Genomic DNA, 14050 nt, shown 5'->3' on the forward strand with positions numbered 1-14050 from the left:
GAGCTCCAACAATAGTACCGACATCATGACATGTAGTATCATCCGATTGAGTTTCTGCTGTGGAGCTTGTCGGAAGAAACTCAACCCCATCGGAACTTGGGCATCTCACAGCCACGTCAACAAGCGCAACACCATGTAATTGTACACTAATAATCCGACCCTCGCAAGTCACAGCCCGTGGTTCGCCAAGAAATCCCCAGGCACATTATTTATCAGGCAACGAAACTCCGGGCCCAGGCGACATGTAGCCGTCTGAAAATTTAACTTTCCCGGGCCATTACTTGAAAGTTGAAACCGTTGGTTGACCTTTACCGATCAATTGATCATAACCGATCACCACCAACACCGCGGCCAAAGAGAATCCCGACGACACACACCTAGTCATGGGCTCCAAACACACCCCGTACAGCTCTATAGCAGAGACGTCTAGAATCCTGGATTTTCTACTGCCCTTGTTCGACCATGTTTCCCTCCCGGCACAGGCGAGGAATAAGCGTGCAAATGTGCGCTTCACAGGCACCAGAGACCAGCCATATTTCCCCATCCCCTTTAAAGAAACCGAGCTCACAGCTGCACTAAAAGCCGTAGAGGGATGCGTGGCCTCGGCCCTGGCAGATGAGAAATTCGGTCAGGAACAACGGGACAGACGGATCGTCGTGGATCAGGAGAAGACGACGGCATTCTTGTTCCAGGCTTACCTGGCGAGAGTCGGGGGACTAGGAAAGCTAGACAAGGGAGTCCGGGCGCTTCTGAAAGGTGAGAAGGGAGCGCGAGCGGCCAAGAAGCCGCGTCAAGTTTTGAGCTCAAGCTGAGGGAGAGGCCCAGACACCGACCTGCTGCAGGCGCAGTCCAACCCGTACCGGCGCATGTCGGCGAATCTGTACGAGACCGCCGAAAGGGGCGAGTACTATCACATCCACGGATCTCTGGAGGCGTCGACCACGCTGAGAATGATTGGGCTGGAGCCGCACCGCCCGGACCTGGAGTCGCATCAGGACATTGTCAACACGATCGAGCCGGCGGTGAGGAAGCACACCGTCGAGCAGCTGGAGGCGATGAATGCCCGGCACCGTCAAGCTGGCGTCAAGGCGTTTCGGCACGACGAGTTTCTGCAGACTCCGCACGTGAGTGTACTGGCGTCACCGTGTCTTGTTCTTACATGTGTCGCGGGTGCTGACGACGGCCGCAGGGCAGAGAAAACTGGTCACTGCCACCCTGGTCGGTCGAGAGCCTGGAGACGAGCACGCCCAGGGTGCCGCTGCCGAACACCGGCGACAGGAGGATACTGTCGGGCATCAAGGTCCTGGACCTGTGCCGCATCATTGCAGGCCCGACCATCACGCGGATCCTGGGCGAGTACGGCGCAGAGGTGCTCAAGGTGACGAGCCCGAATCTGAGCGACGTGCCGTTCTTCCAGGTCGACGGAAACATGGGAAAGCGCACCGCGGCTCTGGATCTCAAGACGCCAGGGGGCCGGCGGGCGTTCGACGAGCTGCTGAGGGATGTCGACGTCGTCGTCGACGGATACCGGCCCGGCGCCTTGGAGAGGCTCGGCTACGGACCGAAGGCCATGGCGGACATGGCGGCCCGGCGAGGCAGAGGCGTCGTGTACGTCAACGAGAACTGCTTCGGGTACAAGGGCGAATGGGCAGGCCGGCCGGGCTGGCAGCAAATCGCCGACTGTGTAAGTCGGCCCATCCATTATTGTTGATCCATCCATCCCCCTTCGAGTCTTGGGCCTCACGGCACTGACAACACGCAGGTCACGGGCGTCGCGTGGGAGCAAGGGCGCTTCATGGGCCTGGACGAGCCCGTTGTTCCGCCGTTTCCCATCTCCGACTACGGCACCGGCTGCATCGGCGCCATCGCCGCCTTGACGGGCCTGTATCACCGCGCGACAAGGGGCGGGTCGTGGCACGGCACGGCCTCTCTGTTACACTACGACCTGCTTCTGTTCAAGGTCGGCCTGCTCCCGCGGCACGTCCAGGAGGAGCTTCGACGACAGGCCGGGCCCGAGTTTCTCGCGTTGCGCCACGCCCACAGCGTCGACCAGATTTCGGGCACGGCTCTGAGACGCATGCGGCAGCTGTTTCCCGAGTTTGTAGATGACGCCAGGTACTTGGACCACTGGTATTCGGAGGGATACAAGGCGAATGTATCTGCGGTTTTGCCCGTGGTGGAGATTGAGGGCTTGGATATCAGTTTTCAGAGGGCGAGCCGGCCGAATGGAAGCAATGAGGCGAGTTGGGATGGTGGCGACGGCGGTGAGGAAGGGGATTGTAGAATAGCGGCCAGTTAGGTATTTTACATGATGGCGGTTACGCCTAGGATAAATGTGTTTGGCCAGCTACGAATTGGCGGTAGCCATGACTTGATTCAATGTCAATGGCAAAGAAGTTGTGCCAGACGTAGCAATACGGATTGGCCAATGAGGTGCTTGCTATTTACGATGGACCATGCCGGCACGGAGTATAATATCTCTTTAGCTGCCCAATGGCTCGTGGAGACTCGCTTACCTAAGAAAATTGTATGGCAGAAGAGACCTTACGAGCCATTTTGATGTCTTGATCCACATTGTGCATTGCTCAAGTTAAACTTAACCTTGAACATGCCGGCCACCGGATTCGAATGCTGCCGACAGAAAACCCGCAACACACAAGCGGGCGGGTGAAGCACCACACCTGGACACCAATGCCATTGTCCCCAGGTCACATCCGATGCCATCGGAACATGTCAAGCGGCGTTTCCCCAACTTTGGTGGCGCCACCTGCAACTTTGTGGGGTTTGCCGATGCATCGCGCCCGAGTCGGGGGACTTGACTGCGACATCCGGACCCTCATCGAGCCAGAACATACATACCGACCGAGGCTGCTTCTGTCCGGTTGCTTTGATCAATGACACCTGTGATTAGTCGTCGCTGTGTAATGGATGACTGACGGGCAGCTCGGGTCTTTGACAAACGCAGTGGTCTGATGGCAGCGGCAACCCCAGCTTTGTATAACCATCCCCGCAAAGTTCAAACCATTGATCCGATATAAAGGACACAATCGTCCGCAAGCTCAAGCCGGCCCAGCTCTTGCTTACAATTCCCTTGCGCTGCATTGGCCCACATCAAAACGACTTCCCAAGTTCCTGTTACACCACGGTGACCACGCCGTGATATCAGATACACCATACCACGCACCACATCCATGTCGTCCAACCAACAAAACGGCGCCGTCTTGGGCCGAGAATTCACCCAGAATGTCATTGACGCCATGGGGCCCAAGACGAGCCCCCGGCTGCGGCAGGTTATGGGCGCCCTGATCTCGCACATCCACGACTTTGCGCGCGAGGTGCAGCTCACCACCGACGAGTGGATGGCCGGCGTCGAGCTGATCAACGAGGCAGGGCGCATGAGCAACGACAGGCGCAACGAGGGACAGCTGCTCTGCGACGTCATCGGCATGGAATCGTACGTCTTTCATTTCACGAATCAATTGATCAATCCCATCCGTGCTAACGGTTAACCTCACCCCAGCCTCGTCGACGACATCACCTACACCACCGCCATCCACAGCGCCAACGGCCTCACGGCATCTGCAATCCTCGGCCCCTTCTGGAGACACGACACACCGCACAGGGACAACGGCACCACCATCACCTTTGACACGCCGCCCGACGGACAGGTCGTCTACATGCACGGCAAGGTGACCGACGTCACGACTGGGAAGCCGCTGCAGAATGCCTCCGTCGACGTCTGGCAAGCATCCACCAACGGTAATACCACTTGACCTTGTCCCTTCTCTCCCATCCGCCTCAGTCCGCCAACTTACACGCGTAGGCCTTTACGAGCAGCAAGACGACGACCAGAAGGAGCACAATCTCCGCGGCGTCTTCCACACCGACGCCGAGGGCTGCTATTCCTTCTACTGCCTCCGTCCGACGCCCTACCCAGTGCCCATGGACGGGCCTGCGGGAAAGTTGCTCGCCATGATGGACCGCCAAGTGTTTCGCCCTGCGCACATTCACCTCATGGTATGTACCATGTACCCTCGCTCCTTGCGCCTGCGCCTGCGCCTGTGCCGCTGGGAACAAGAAGAATCTCGTCATCTAATGCCAAAGAGCAGGTCCAGCAAGAGGGCTACAAGTCCCTGACTACCCAGATCTTCGACCAGGAGTGCAAATACCTCGACAAGGACTCCGTGTTTGCCGTCAAGGACGAGCTCAAGGTCGAGTTTGTGCCGCGAAAGGGCGACCCGCAAGCCCCCCTCGAGCTGGAGTACAATATTACGCTGGCAAAGACGTCTTGAGGGAGGCGGAGCGAGGGCAGACAGGTTGCCGTGTGTCGACAAAATACAAGGGGGGATATGAGAGCGCCTTCTTTTTCGTCATGTCATGGAACGCGTGGGAACCGGGCAGACTGTAACGTTAGCGATGAATTCATTTTCTTTCCATTCGGGCGGCATTGCCCCTGACATTGTCATGTTTTTTGCTTCCCAACTTAAGAGGCGTATAGTAGCTCAAAAAAGCGAGGGATCCGGCAAACAACCAAAATTCCTCGTGCATACTATAGATGTATGCTACTTTTCGTCAACACCAGACAGTCCGACCATCCAAGACGCCTCGCAAACAGTCTACACATGCAGCAACATCACGCAAAGGCCGCAATCAGGGCAATCACAACATGCAGAACCTGGACGTAAATTCGTAAACAATCTGCTGGTATGGCTATGCAAAACGCGTCATGCATAAAACAATTTCAATCTCATACCCCAACAACCACACCACTCGGCAGCTCCAACCCTATCGGCAACCCATCTATAAACTTTTCCGTGTACGCCTCCCCTCTTCTCTGAGCAAGATGCTGCTCAATATCCTTGTACATGTCATACCTGCATGTTCGAGTTAGGCCAGATTCTCAGACACGGGCCACATCCAGTCAGACTTACGTGTTCATCTCCTCAATTGTCAGAATCTTCTTGGGGTCCTCCACCTTGTACGTCGTCGTAGACTTGTTCACGGAGAATCCTAATTTCCGATCAGTACCACTGCCCCAAACCGTCGCCCATGCCAAGCTTCAGTAGAGCAAAAAAAAAAAAAAAACATACCGATTCGCTCGTTAATGTTATACGCCGCCTTTGCAGCAGCAGCCTGCACCCTCGTCACCCTCGGCAGCCGCACTGCGTCATACACAGCAAGGGCCTCGGCGATGCTGCCCCCAAAGTGGTTCCTGTCAAACAAGATGCCCAGCGCGGCGGCATCCTCAATGGCCATGCAAGCGCCCTGGCTCTGGTGCGGCATCATCGGATGGCCCGCGTCCCCCAGGAGACACACGCTGCCCCTGTGAATGTACGGATACGGGTCGTGAATCCACAGCCTCCAGGGCCGAATCTCCCTCCCGATCTCGAGGTGCCTGAAGACCTGGCGGTCCAGCTCCGGATACGGGCTGAGCAGCTCCTCGACGGGGCGGTCGGCCCCTCCCCAGGTCTGGCTGGCATAGTCCCCCTGCTCGCGCGGGAAGAAGCAGTAGTACGACAGGAGCCTGCCGTCGTTGCACGGAGACAGCACGATCTTATCCCACTTGCCCTCCTGGCCGCCCCAGTACTCGAGCGCGCTGTGCTGCGAGTAGTCGACGAGCCCGAGCTTGACGGCCTCTTCCGTCGTGACATTGACATGGAGGCAGCTCTGCTCCGAGGGCCGCTTCTCGGGACGAATGCCAATGGCGCCCCGGACCGCCGAGCCGATTCCATCCGCGCCGATGACGACGTCGTGATGCGCCGTGACGCCGTTGTCAAACGTGATTATCCCCGCCTCCACATCAACGTTTTTACACTCAAAGAGCTCATGTTAGTTAAGGCTTGTTTCAGGGGAATTATTCCAGGCTTGCCAAAAAGAAAAAAGGAAAAAAACTAACCTTGTGATTGACGAGTAGCTTCGCCGGCGTGCCCTCCCCTTCCTCTCCCAACGCACTGTCCTTCAACATGGAGTGCATATACTGCCGATGAAACATGTTGTAGACGTATCCCCATCTCTCCTCGTAGTCCTCCAAATCATACACGCTTACAGGCTCGCCCGTCTTCCAGTCCCTGTTGATCAGCTTCTTGAGGACGACGGGGTCGCCCTTGGCAACATCGACCTTCCACTCGTGCAGCCATCTCGTGCCGTTGGCGGCGCAAGACACGGAGGCTCCCACTTCTCCCGCAAAATCAGACTTCTCGTATATGGTTACGGCGTGGCCGGCGCGGCGAAGGGCAATGGCGACCGACATGCCGCCTATGCCGCCGCCGATGACGCCGACGTCTAGCCTTCGCCAGCCTGGAGTGTCTCTGGATCCCATGGTAAATGGCGTATTGTGAATAGGGTGACCGTGAAAATGAATGGTGTGCAAAGGCAAATCGTCTTTTATTCAATGGTAAATCAATGTGATGAGTGTAAGTGAATATGTCTTATTCTTGGTTGACCTCAAGGGAATCCGGTTGAAATAAAACGCTGAAACTGTCAGTCAGATTCATCGCTCGTCACATGAACCACTATATAGTCACAGGATAAGCCTATAGGTCGGCACTGAGGGCTGAGGCTGTTAAACTCTGTCCGCAAGGAATGTTGTGTGTGTATGTGCGTGACATCGTGTGGAATTGCGGCTTCTGTCGCCGCGGTGCATTACCCGCCGCGTCGGCTACGTACCGCCATCGAAAAATGTTGGTGCCACAACGTACATCCGCCGTGCTGACGGCATCTTACCCGTAAAAAAGGCAAATCAGGGCAATTGTGCAAACCGCCGTTATCCGTAGGCAAGGATATCGAAATTGGTCGGTGAGATGGTCGGAGACGGCAGTTCGGAAGCGTGGGCCGCATTCGACGGCTTAGACGTCCATTGCAAATTGCCGCGATGCACACAAACTACACCCATGCATTTGTAGACGCTTAACATTGTCGCCGACGCCCCGTAAATAATCATTTGTAAACATGTCTGATAGATGACTCCAGTACAAAATTGGCGGAACTGCACACGCTACAATAAATTCCACGTGTGTTTCGCGGACCAGCCAACGCCTCGCTCTTAATCAATGGAGCCCTGCCAAGGTCAAGGAACAAACGGAAAGTTATCCCACTGTGATATGTCCAGACTATCCCAACCCAGAAACACTTCTTGTCCTGGATCAGCAGGCGTTCTGTTGTCACTGAGCCAGTTCCCTGCATTTTCTGCGAATGGGGGAATGAGGCCGCCGGCTAAAGGTGTAAGTTGTCCTTGGTCATCTCGAGGGCTGTCCGAGACCGGCTCCTTCGCTTCTTGCAGAGTGAATATTTTGGACACGTATCTGCTGCGTCCAGTTGAAGCGACATTCTGCCGTTGTTTAGAGATGGCGTTGGACAGTAAAGTCAATATCTCGTAGTAATGCCCTGCTTGTGGACTCTGCGTAGCCAGAAAGTTAAGTATGTCCCTTGCGCCAGCAAACGCAGCTTCAATGTCGAGTTCAATAGAACGCTTTGCGAAAATTTCGAATCCCAACACTAATCCCGCAGCGAATACCAAGGCTCTACCAATTAGTTAGTCAAGCTACACAGTATGCCAAGTGCAAGAGCTTACTTCATGATGCACATATTTCCGTACAAAATATCGACTTTCCTAGCATCCATACAAGTCTGGATCAGATAAACAGCGGCATCCAGACATGCAGAAGCTAATTGGGACTGGACAACCCCCCCGCTTGCGGGAGGTGCCGTCAGGGTCGATATGAGAATTGGCCGTGTAACGAGAGTAACGGCGAAGTAGTATAAACACGAGACATGGACACTACCGATGGCTCCTTTGGTATAACTTGAACCGGACAATGCGCCGCCCTTAGCAGGTGATCGGAGGCAGCTAGGTAGACTTTGTGACCAGGATTCAATTTCGTTGAGGAGATTTTCAACGACAGACGTGGATATTTCCTTTCGTTCGTACAATATGTCAACTATACCATTGATAATCGACACAATCTGGTGCGAGGCAATGAGGCGGGCCATTTCATCTGTGTGCTCCGTTTCAGATGCATGTTCGAGTATAGTGTTGATATCGGAACTTAATCCTGCAGTAGCTTCGGGCCGGCCCAAGATTGCGTTGACAAGCATGTCAACAATGCGCAGGCTGAGCCAAATTCGAATGCTTTTCTCTCATTAGTGAATTCGCACTGTGAGTTTTCGGTTCCAGAAACCCACCGTTTGTTATCCTCCAGTTCATTCAAGTCTTGGTATGATTCTTGGCTATGCAAACCCAGAGCCACCGCAGCTCGGGTAGCAATTCCCAGATACATAAACGCAGCATTCCGGCGGCATTCACCTAGAAGGTAAAACGCCATAAGCAAAAACGACCTCACAACGTCAATATCTGGGTCTTCCAGCATGCCCTGGAACGCTTGAGACTGAGCCTGTCTGAAGTAGCCTTGTCCGATGTCACGAGCACTGGCGGCGGATTTGCACTGAGCGCCAATAGAAATAACCATGCCCAAGGCCGCTCGCTTTTGCGGACTAAATGACGAGTCGTCGGCGAGCATGAAGTATTCCTCAATTTCAGTGGGCGCAAAGATGTCAATGAATCCCTCGGTCTAGGCATATCGTGCTGTCAGTTAGCGCCATCAACCTCAGCTGCCGATGCTCCGGGTCTCACCTACCACAGCGCGGTAACATTGAGAGTAGAGAAGTTTGGTCTCAACATCCAACTCTGGAAGGGTGGAAGGTGGAAGATTCCGCATGGAACTTGGCGACTCTTTCTCAAGCATGGTGTCACTCTTCTCATTGTGCGAGAATTGAGAGGGCCCAATCTGGTCCGCGACAATGGACCGAACAAGCTGCAAAAATGACAAGGAAGCAGCACCTCCGATGTATACTAGCACACAATTTAGCGTTTGTTGTGGATTTAAAGGTTGAAGATGAAATCATACATCGCTCTCCGCGCAAATTGAAGAGCATTCTGGAATGTGGATTGCCAGATACCGCGGAGGCGTCCGAAACACGGTGTCGTTGACGCTCCGGACTCTCTGGGCCCTCGAGGCTAGGTCGTGAATCTGATGGTGATAAGGGTCGGAAAGATGATGTATCTGGTCCCTTCCTTCTGCCCTTGCCGTCGACATTCAAGATTGGAAGTTGAGCGGATGGAGTGCATCCAGGGCCGCCCGTCTCGAGATCCAACATGCCACTCTGCGCTTCGAGCCCGACCCTGTGAGTCTGCGTGTCACATGGTAGTCTTGGGCCATCGGATACAGCCTGGTTTCTTGAACCTCGTGGTCGCAAGGTAATAATGCACTGAGATCCAACACCGCGACGAAGACAATAAGAACAAGGAGCCGTGCCGCTGCACTTCTTCTTGGCATCTCGGCAAAAGTTGCAGGCTTCAGCGGCACGACGCCGTTGACTAGGGAGGACTTTGGGACGAGGCATTGTTCTGCCATCCGCACGGCGACTAGCCGACGATGATCCGGGCTACATGTGCAGTCGTGATGTTGCAAAATTTCGTGAGGGAGGCTCAACCGAGTTCAAACTTGCCATTAACAAGTCAGGAAGCCAGGGGACCAGGATTCTTCCCCGCGGCCACTATCTGGTACCAGACATGCTGCTGGTGGGCTCAAAAGTTCCGATGTCCGATAACAACGGGGCTACCACCAGGGGCCGCCCAGGACCAGGGCAGTACTTGGGTGTGCGCAAGGGCCGGCAGACTCGGCACCGGGTCCAGTGACTCCAGTCGTTGATAAGTGCCGCCCGGGGAAGGTGCAACCAACCGCAGGAGCGGACACAATCCAATTTGACGTCATCAATTGATGTTTTCCACAATACAGCGGAAAGTGTAAATGGTTTGTTTCGTTTTATTTTATTTATTTTTTCTTTTCCATGAAAAGAAGCGTAGTAAGCCCTTCTGTGCATGGCCTTGACAAAGAAGGAGACTGGTAATACAGTCTATTGCAGAATACGTTTGCCCAGCAAGAAGCACCCACTAATATACCACAACATACGTACCTGATCTGGCCAATTTTTGCCTCCCTCTGCGATTAAATTACCGCACGGGTTGGAACAACCCTGGTACGGCTCCGCTGCGGTAATTTTCCATGCCAGACTCCGCGTCTAGATTGATATCCGTGCAAAGGCCGCGCCGCCAGGAGGCCAGCCGGGACACCTGGAATCGCCAGGACCACCCTGCCATAGTGCCTCCGATATGGTGGTTACGGCCAGGCCCTTAAGTGCTCTATCCGGGAGCTAGCTGAGTGGTGCTGGGTCAGACAAGTACGTACAATGCCACTACTCCGAATGCCACTGCTCCAAGGCTAACTAACCAACCACAAGATAGTTGTACGGTCCGTGACTGAGTATGATTTGTCCTGAGAAGAAGTATATACCAATATACTGCAATAGACCTTGAAATATTGTAATATACCTTAGTATATTATAATATATCTTAGTATACTAAGTATATTGTTGTATACGTGATACAGTGCCTCTAGTCGTTATACGACCGTCTGCTATACCTGATGATGTCGAAAATGAGAACCTTGCCCGGGAAGTCTGAGATGACCGTACCGAGCCTTAAGGCGTCCGGCTCGGGGTAGTGCCATTCAATGTAGTCGCAGGACCTGTCATTCATGCCCACGATGGAACGTTCAAGGGGTCCTGCAGCCGCTTCAACGGGCAGGACGCCCACAGACGCAGAAAGGTGCGACACGTATAGGTAGCTATTGTCGTTTGGCCTGAAATTGGTAATTTCGAAATGCTCCTCAATAGCCTTCCACTTGTCATCCAGATGGTTGACGTCCTTGACGATCCATTCGTCCTGCAGGATCATCTGGGGTCCGTTCCACTCGATGCCGTACTTCCAGGGCGGGGTTGACGGGAAATCCTGTAGGAACAAGATCTTGCCGCGCAGTTGGGCGACCGAGGGAATCGGCATGGAGGTGTTGTATGCAAACCAGTGCTTCTTGGCGCGCTCCTTGATGAAGTAGTAGTTGTTGAAGGTATCCTCGAAGACCTCCTGGAAGGTCATGTTATTGTTGCCAATGGGCTCGCCTTCTTCCTTGAGGCGCATGATGATCCACTCGCGAGGATAGGTATCGAGCCAGTCGTAGATGGTGAGGAGGATGCGCTCGAAGGTGACGCCGGTTGGTTCGTCGCCGTGGAAGGTGGTCAGTATGTTGTCTTTCACGCGTGCGCGAATGTCAATATAGCGAATTCCAGCGTATATTTGCGTCTTGAGGTCCCAGTTTTGGCATTGCAGCGTAGAATTGGAAATGGTGTAGGTCATGGTGTCATGTGTTCCGGGGATGCTCAAGCTGGAGATGTTCATGACGTCTGGGAGCGACGACACCCAATCTGGCCAGTATGATATGTCGGCGTCAAAACTACAGCGCGACCGGAACTCCTTGTAGCTTTGGCCGTTGACGCGGTGCGGCGAGAGGTACGACCCCAGGCCTAGCATCATGTAGAAGAGCAGCAACATTGTGAAGGTGCCGGACAAGACGATGAGGAGTATGAGCAAAGACGGCAACCGCGGTTGACGACGTCCCAAGAGAGGGAGACGGGTTTTGAAGAGGGCCGGAAGCATATATGTAGTTGAAAAAGCCATGGCACAGGGAGGGATGAAGTACAAAATGAGAAAGAAAGAGAGAAGCTTTGACGGGAAATACGCGGACTGTAACGTTTGAACTCTGTCTGCATAGGCGCAACGCTAGCTGGGCATTCCAAGATGCTACGCTGCGCGGCAGCTCGACACGTGCACCGCCATCCAAGGTGTAATTGGAGGTTTGAGTTTGAACAGGCGGGGGACTTGGTACAACCATACATCTGGTAGGTTTGGCACACTAGACATGCACCAGACGGCATTGCGACCAGAGCACTGATCATACTTAAGTACATTGTCCGGGTGACTCGGGTCCAATTTAGCGACCTTGTGGCAGAATGTATTTGCCTATCAAAAAATATGGTTGAATATACCAAGGTAATAAATACTTTATGAAGCGCGATAGCAAGGTACTTTACCAAGGCACGTACCGACTTACTCCGTACTTACTTCTAAGTACTTAAGTACTTTACCTAATAGCCAGTACACCCACTGTACGTCAACTCGATGGTATTGACATGTTACCGGTACTTATTGCCTCCTACCATACTGGACCATCAAATACTAAGCTCCCCCATGGCGCACCAAAGCTATTAACATCGGTGCCTAAGAGATAGAGCATGAGGAATCCAAATTTAAACCCAAGTAGTAAAAAGATAAACTTTTTTTATAGTTTATGTCTTAAAATGGAAATACTCCGAGAAAGTTACCGAACCATTGGCATTGATTGCAAGGCATCTGGGGTAATTTCGCTTGCGCTAACCTAAAGTACATACGTATCAGTAGAGCAACATTTGAACAAATCTGTTGCAGCTATCGCCTGAAAAAAACAAACACCGTATAGCACCATTTTTTGTATTTACCACTCGTGCATTATGGGGAATTCCGGTTCTAGTGACAAGTATGAAGCAGCCGCACTTGAGGTGTCAGGCCCTTGCTCCGCTCGAGTTGGTGTAATTCATCTACTTTATTCATGTTGTGTGAAGAAGCGCTGCATCAACATCACCGTCGGCTAAAACGGCAACTGGACCCTTGCTGATTCACATCTAAAGAATCGAGTTACAAGTATCCCCGCGATTGTGCCGTGTCCCTCGAGCCTGGTATTCACTAAACACCATGCAAAGTCGACCCGATGTGGTCATTCGAGTCGAGCGGTTCGCCTGGTGGGTCCAAGTTGTAGTTACCTCGGCGCATCCAACATGGAAGCCAGAAGGAACAACCGGCATTAAATAACTTGATTGAACCAGTTGACGGTTTCCCCTCTCTACAGCTACCCCTACAGTCATCGGGAAAAGGCCGCCACGCTATTCGCAACCATCCAAGGGTAAGAAATCACCAAAAACCAACATCGCAATGCCCTCCAGACCGTCCTTCAACGACCTGCCCCTCCGAAAGGACGGTCCTCCAGGCAATGCTTGGGGCCTCTTCGGGCCAGACGACCAGTGCGGCAGGCTCAACCTTCTCACGCCAGAGACCACGGCCAATGCAGCTCGCGAGATTGTCGACGGAGTGCGCATCTCAACTGACCGGTACCTGGACAGCATGGCGCCTCCCTGCTTTGGCCGCCGTCCCCTGGAGCATACTCTGATGCACAAGGCCCCCATGACCGTGACTGACGACGAATTGGTGCTCAACACGCAGAGCAGTTCGCAGTGGGACGGGCTGCGGCACTACGGCTATCAGAAGGAGAAGGTGTATTTCAACGGCAAGTCGCAGCAAGACATCTCAAGCTCGAATGTAAATGGAATTCACGGTATGGCCTGGCCCCTGGGTCTCTCTCGGCATACACAACGGTGGCGTGTAAGTGCTCACTGCTAACGAACCTGCAAGCATGGGTTGAAAACGGGGGGATCGTAGGCCGCGGCGTTCTTCTGGACTATGCTGCCTGGGCAGACGCAAATGGAGTCCAAATTACACCATTTGAAACTGTTTCAATCCCGGTGTCTACGTTGGAAAAAGTTGCTGCTGCCCAAGAAACATCCTTTAAAGAAGGCGATATTCTCTTTATCCGCACCGGCTGGACGAGGGGGTACCAAAAGCTTTCAGCCGGGGACAAGGCCGCAGTCGCTGCTAAACAACCCCCTCCGTCTATTGGCGTCGAATCTTCCGAAGAAACTCTGCGATGGCTGTGGGACAAGGGGTTTGCTGCGATTGCGGGTGATCATCCGGCCATGGAGGCGTGGCCGTGCCAGAATCTCGACTTTCAACTACACCAATGGGTGCTGGCGGGCTGGGGCATGCCGATTGGCGAGTTATTCGACTTGGAGAGACTGAGCGAGGAGTGCAGCAAGAGGAATAGATGGACTTTCTTTTTCAGCAGCATGCCTCTCAAGGTGAGCAGCTTCATTGTTGAATGTAGATTGGGTGCTGACATTGATAGGTTCCCGGCGGTGTGGCCAGTCCACCAAATGGCGTGGCTATACTTTGATGGTTAGCCAAGAGGAAATAGTGTACTCACTGTTGATCTCATGGTAGTTAGTTGGTTTG

The 14050-nt window shown here is 53.5% G+C and overlaps 6 protein-coding genes across 6 annotated transcripts; 3 read left to right on the forward strand and 3 right to left on the reverse strand.

Moving 5' to 3' along the window:
- Nucleotides 1–383: 383 nt before the first annotated feature.
- Nucleotides 384–2299, forward strand: MAA_04891 (CoA-transferase family III; the record flags this gene model as incomplete). The annotated part of the gene is made up of 4 exons (XM_007822987.2): nt 384–756; nt 820–1124; nt 1190–1684; nt 1763–2299. The coding sequence occupies 4 exons, from the start codon at nt 384–386 to the stop codon at nt 2297–2299; spliced, it is 1710 nt and encodes a 569-aa protein (XP_007821178.2).
- Nucleotides 2300–3191: 892 nt separating this feature from the next.
- Nucleotides 3192–4292, forward strand: MAA_04890 (catechol dioxygenase; the record flags this gene model as incomplete). Its single annotated transcript, XM_007822986.1, has 4 exons — nt 3192–3454; nt 3521–3759; nt 3824–4017; nt 4110–4292. The coding sequence occupies 4 exons, from the start codon at nt 3192–3194 to the stop codon at nt 4290–4292; spliced, it is 879 nt and encodes a 292-aa protein (XP_007821177.1).
- A 455-nt stretch (nt 4293–4747) lies between these two features.
- On the reverse strand, nt 4748–6319 carry MAA_04889 (salicylate hydroxylase; the record flags this gene model as incomplete). The annotated part of the gene is made up of 4 exons (XM_007822985.2): nt 4748–4874; nt 4932–5010; nt 5091–5814; nt 5897–6319. The coding sequence occupies 4 exons, from the start codon at nt 6317–6319 to the stop codon at nt 4748–4750; spliced, it is 1353 nt and encodes a 450-aa protein (XP_007821176.2).
- A 747-nt stretch (nt 6320–7066) lies between these two features.
- MAA_04888 (Zn(2)-C6 fungal-type DNA-binding domain protein) lies at nt 7067–9399 on the reverse strand (the record flags this gene model as incomplete). The annotated part of the gene is made up of 5 exons (XM_007822984.1): nt 7067–7520; nt 7571–8128; nt 8182–8567; nt 8634–8848; nt 8904–9399. 5 exons carry the CDS (start codon nt 9397–9399, stop codon nt 7067–7069), a joined length of 2109 nt encoding a protein of 702 aa, XP_007821175.1.
- A 1051-nt stretch (nt 9400–10450) lies between these two features.
- Nucleotides 10451–11443, reverse strand: MAA_04887 (Phospholipase C, phosphatidylinositol-specific, X domain protein; the record flags this gene model as incomplete). The annotated part of the gene is made up of 1 exon (XM_007822983.1): nt 10451–11443. The coding sequence occupies one exon, from the start codon at nt 11441–11443 to the stop codon at nt 10451–10453; it is 993 nt and encodes a 330-aa protein (XP_007821174.1).
- A 1473-nt stretch (nt 11444–12916) lies between these two features.
- On the forward strand, nt 12917–13991 carry MAA_04886 (uncharacterized protein; the record flags this gene model as incomplete). Its single annotated transcript, XM_007822982.2, has 3 exons — nt 12917–13316; nt 13394–13896; nt 13944–13991. 3 exons carry the CDS (start codon nt 12917–12919, stop codon nt 13989–13991), a joined length of 951 nt encoding a protein of 316 aa, XP_007821173.2.
- Between the last annotated feature and the right edge of the window lie 59 nt (nt 13992–14050).

This window comes from Metarhizium robertsii (assembly GCF_000187425.2).
Source record: "Metarhizium robertsii ARSEF 23 chromosome Unknown MAA_Scf_1, whole genome shotgun sequence".
NCBI lineage: Eukaryota > Fungi > Ascomycota > Sordariomycetes > Hypocreales > Clavicipitaceae > Metarhizium > Metarhizium robertsii.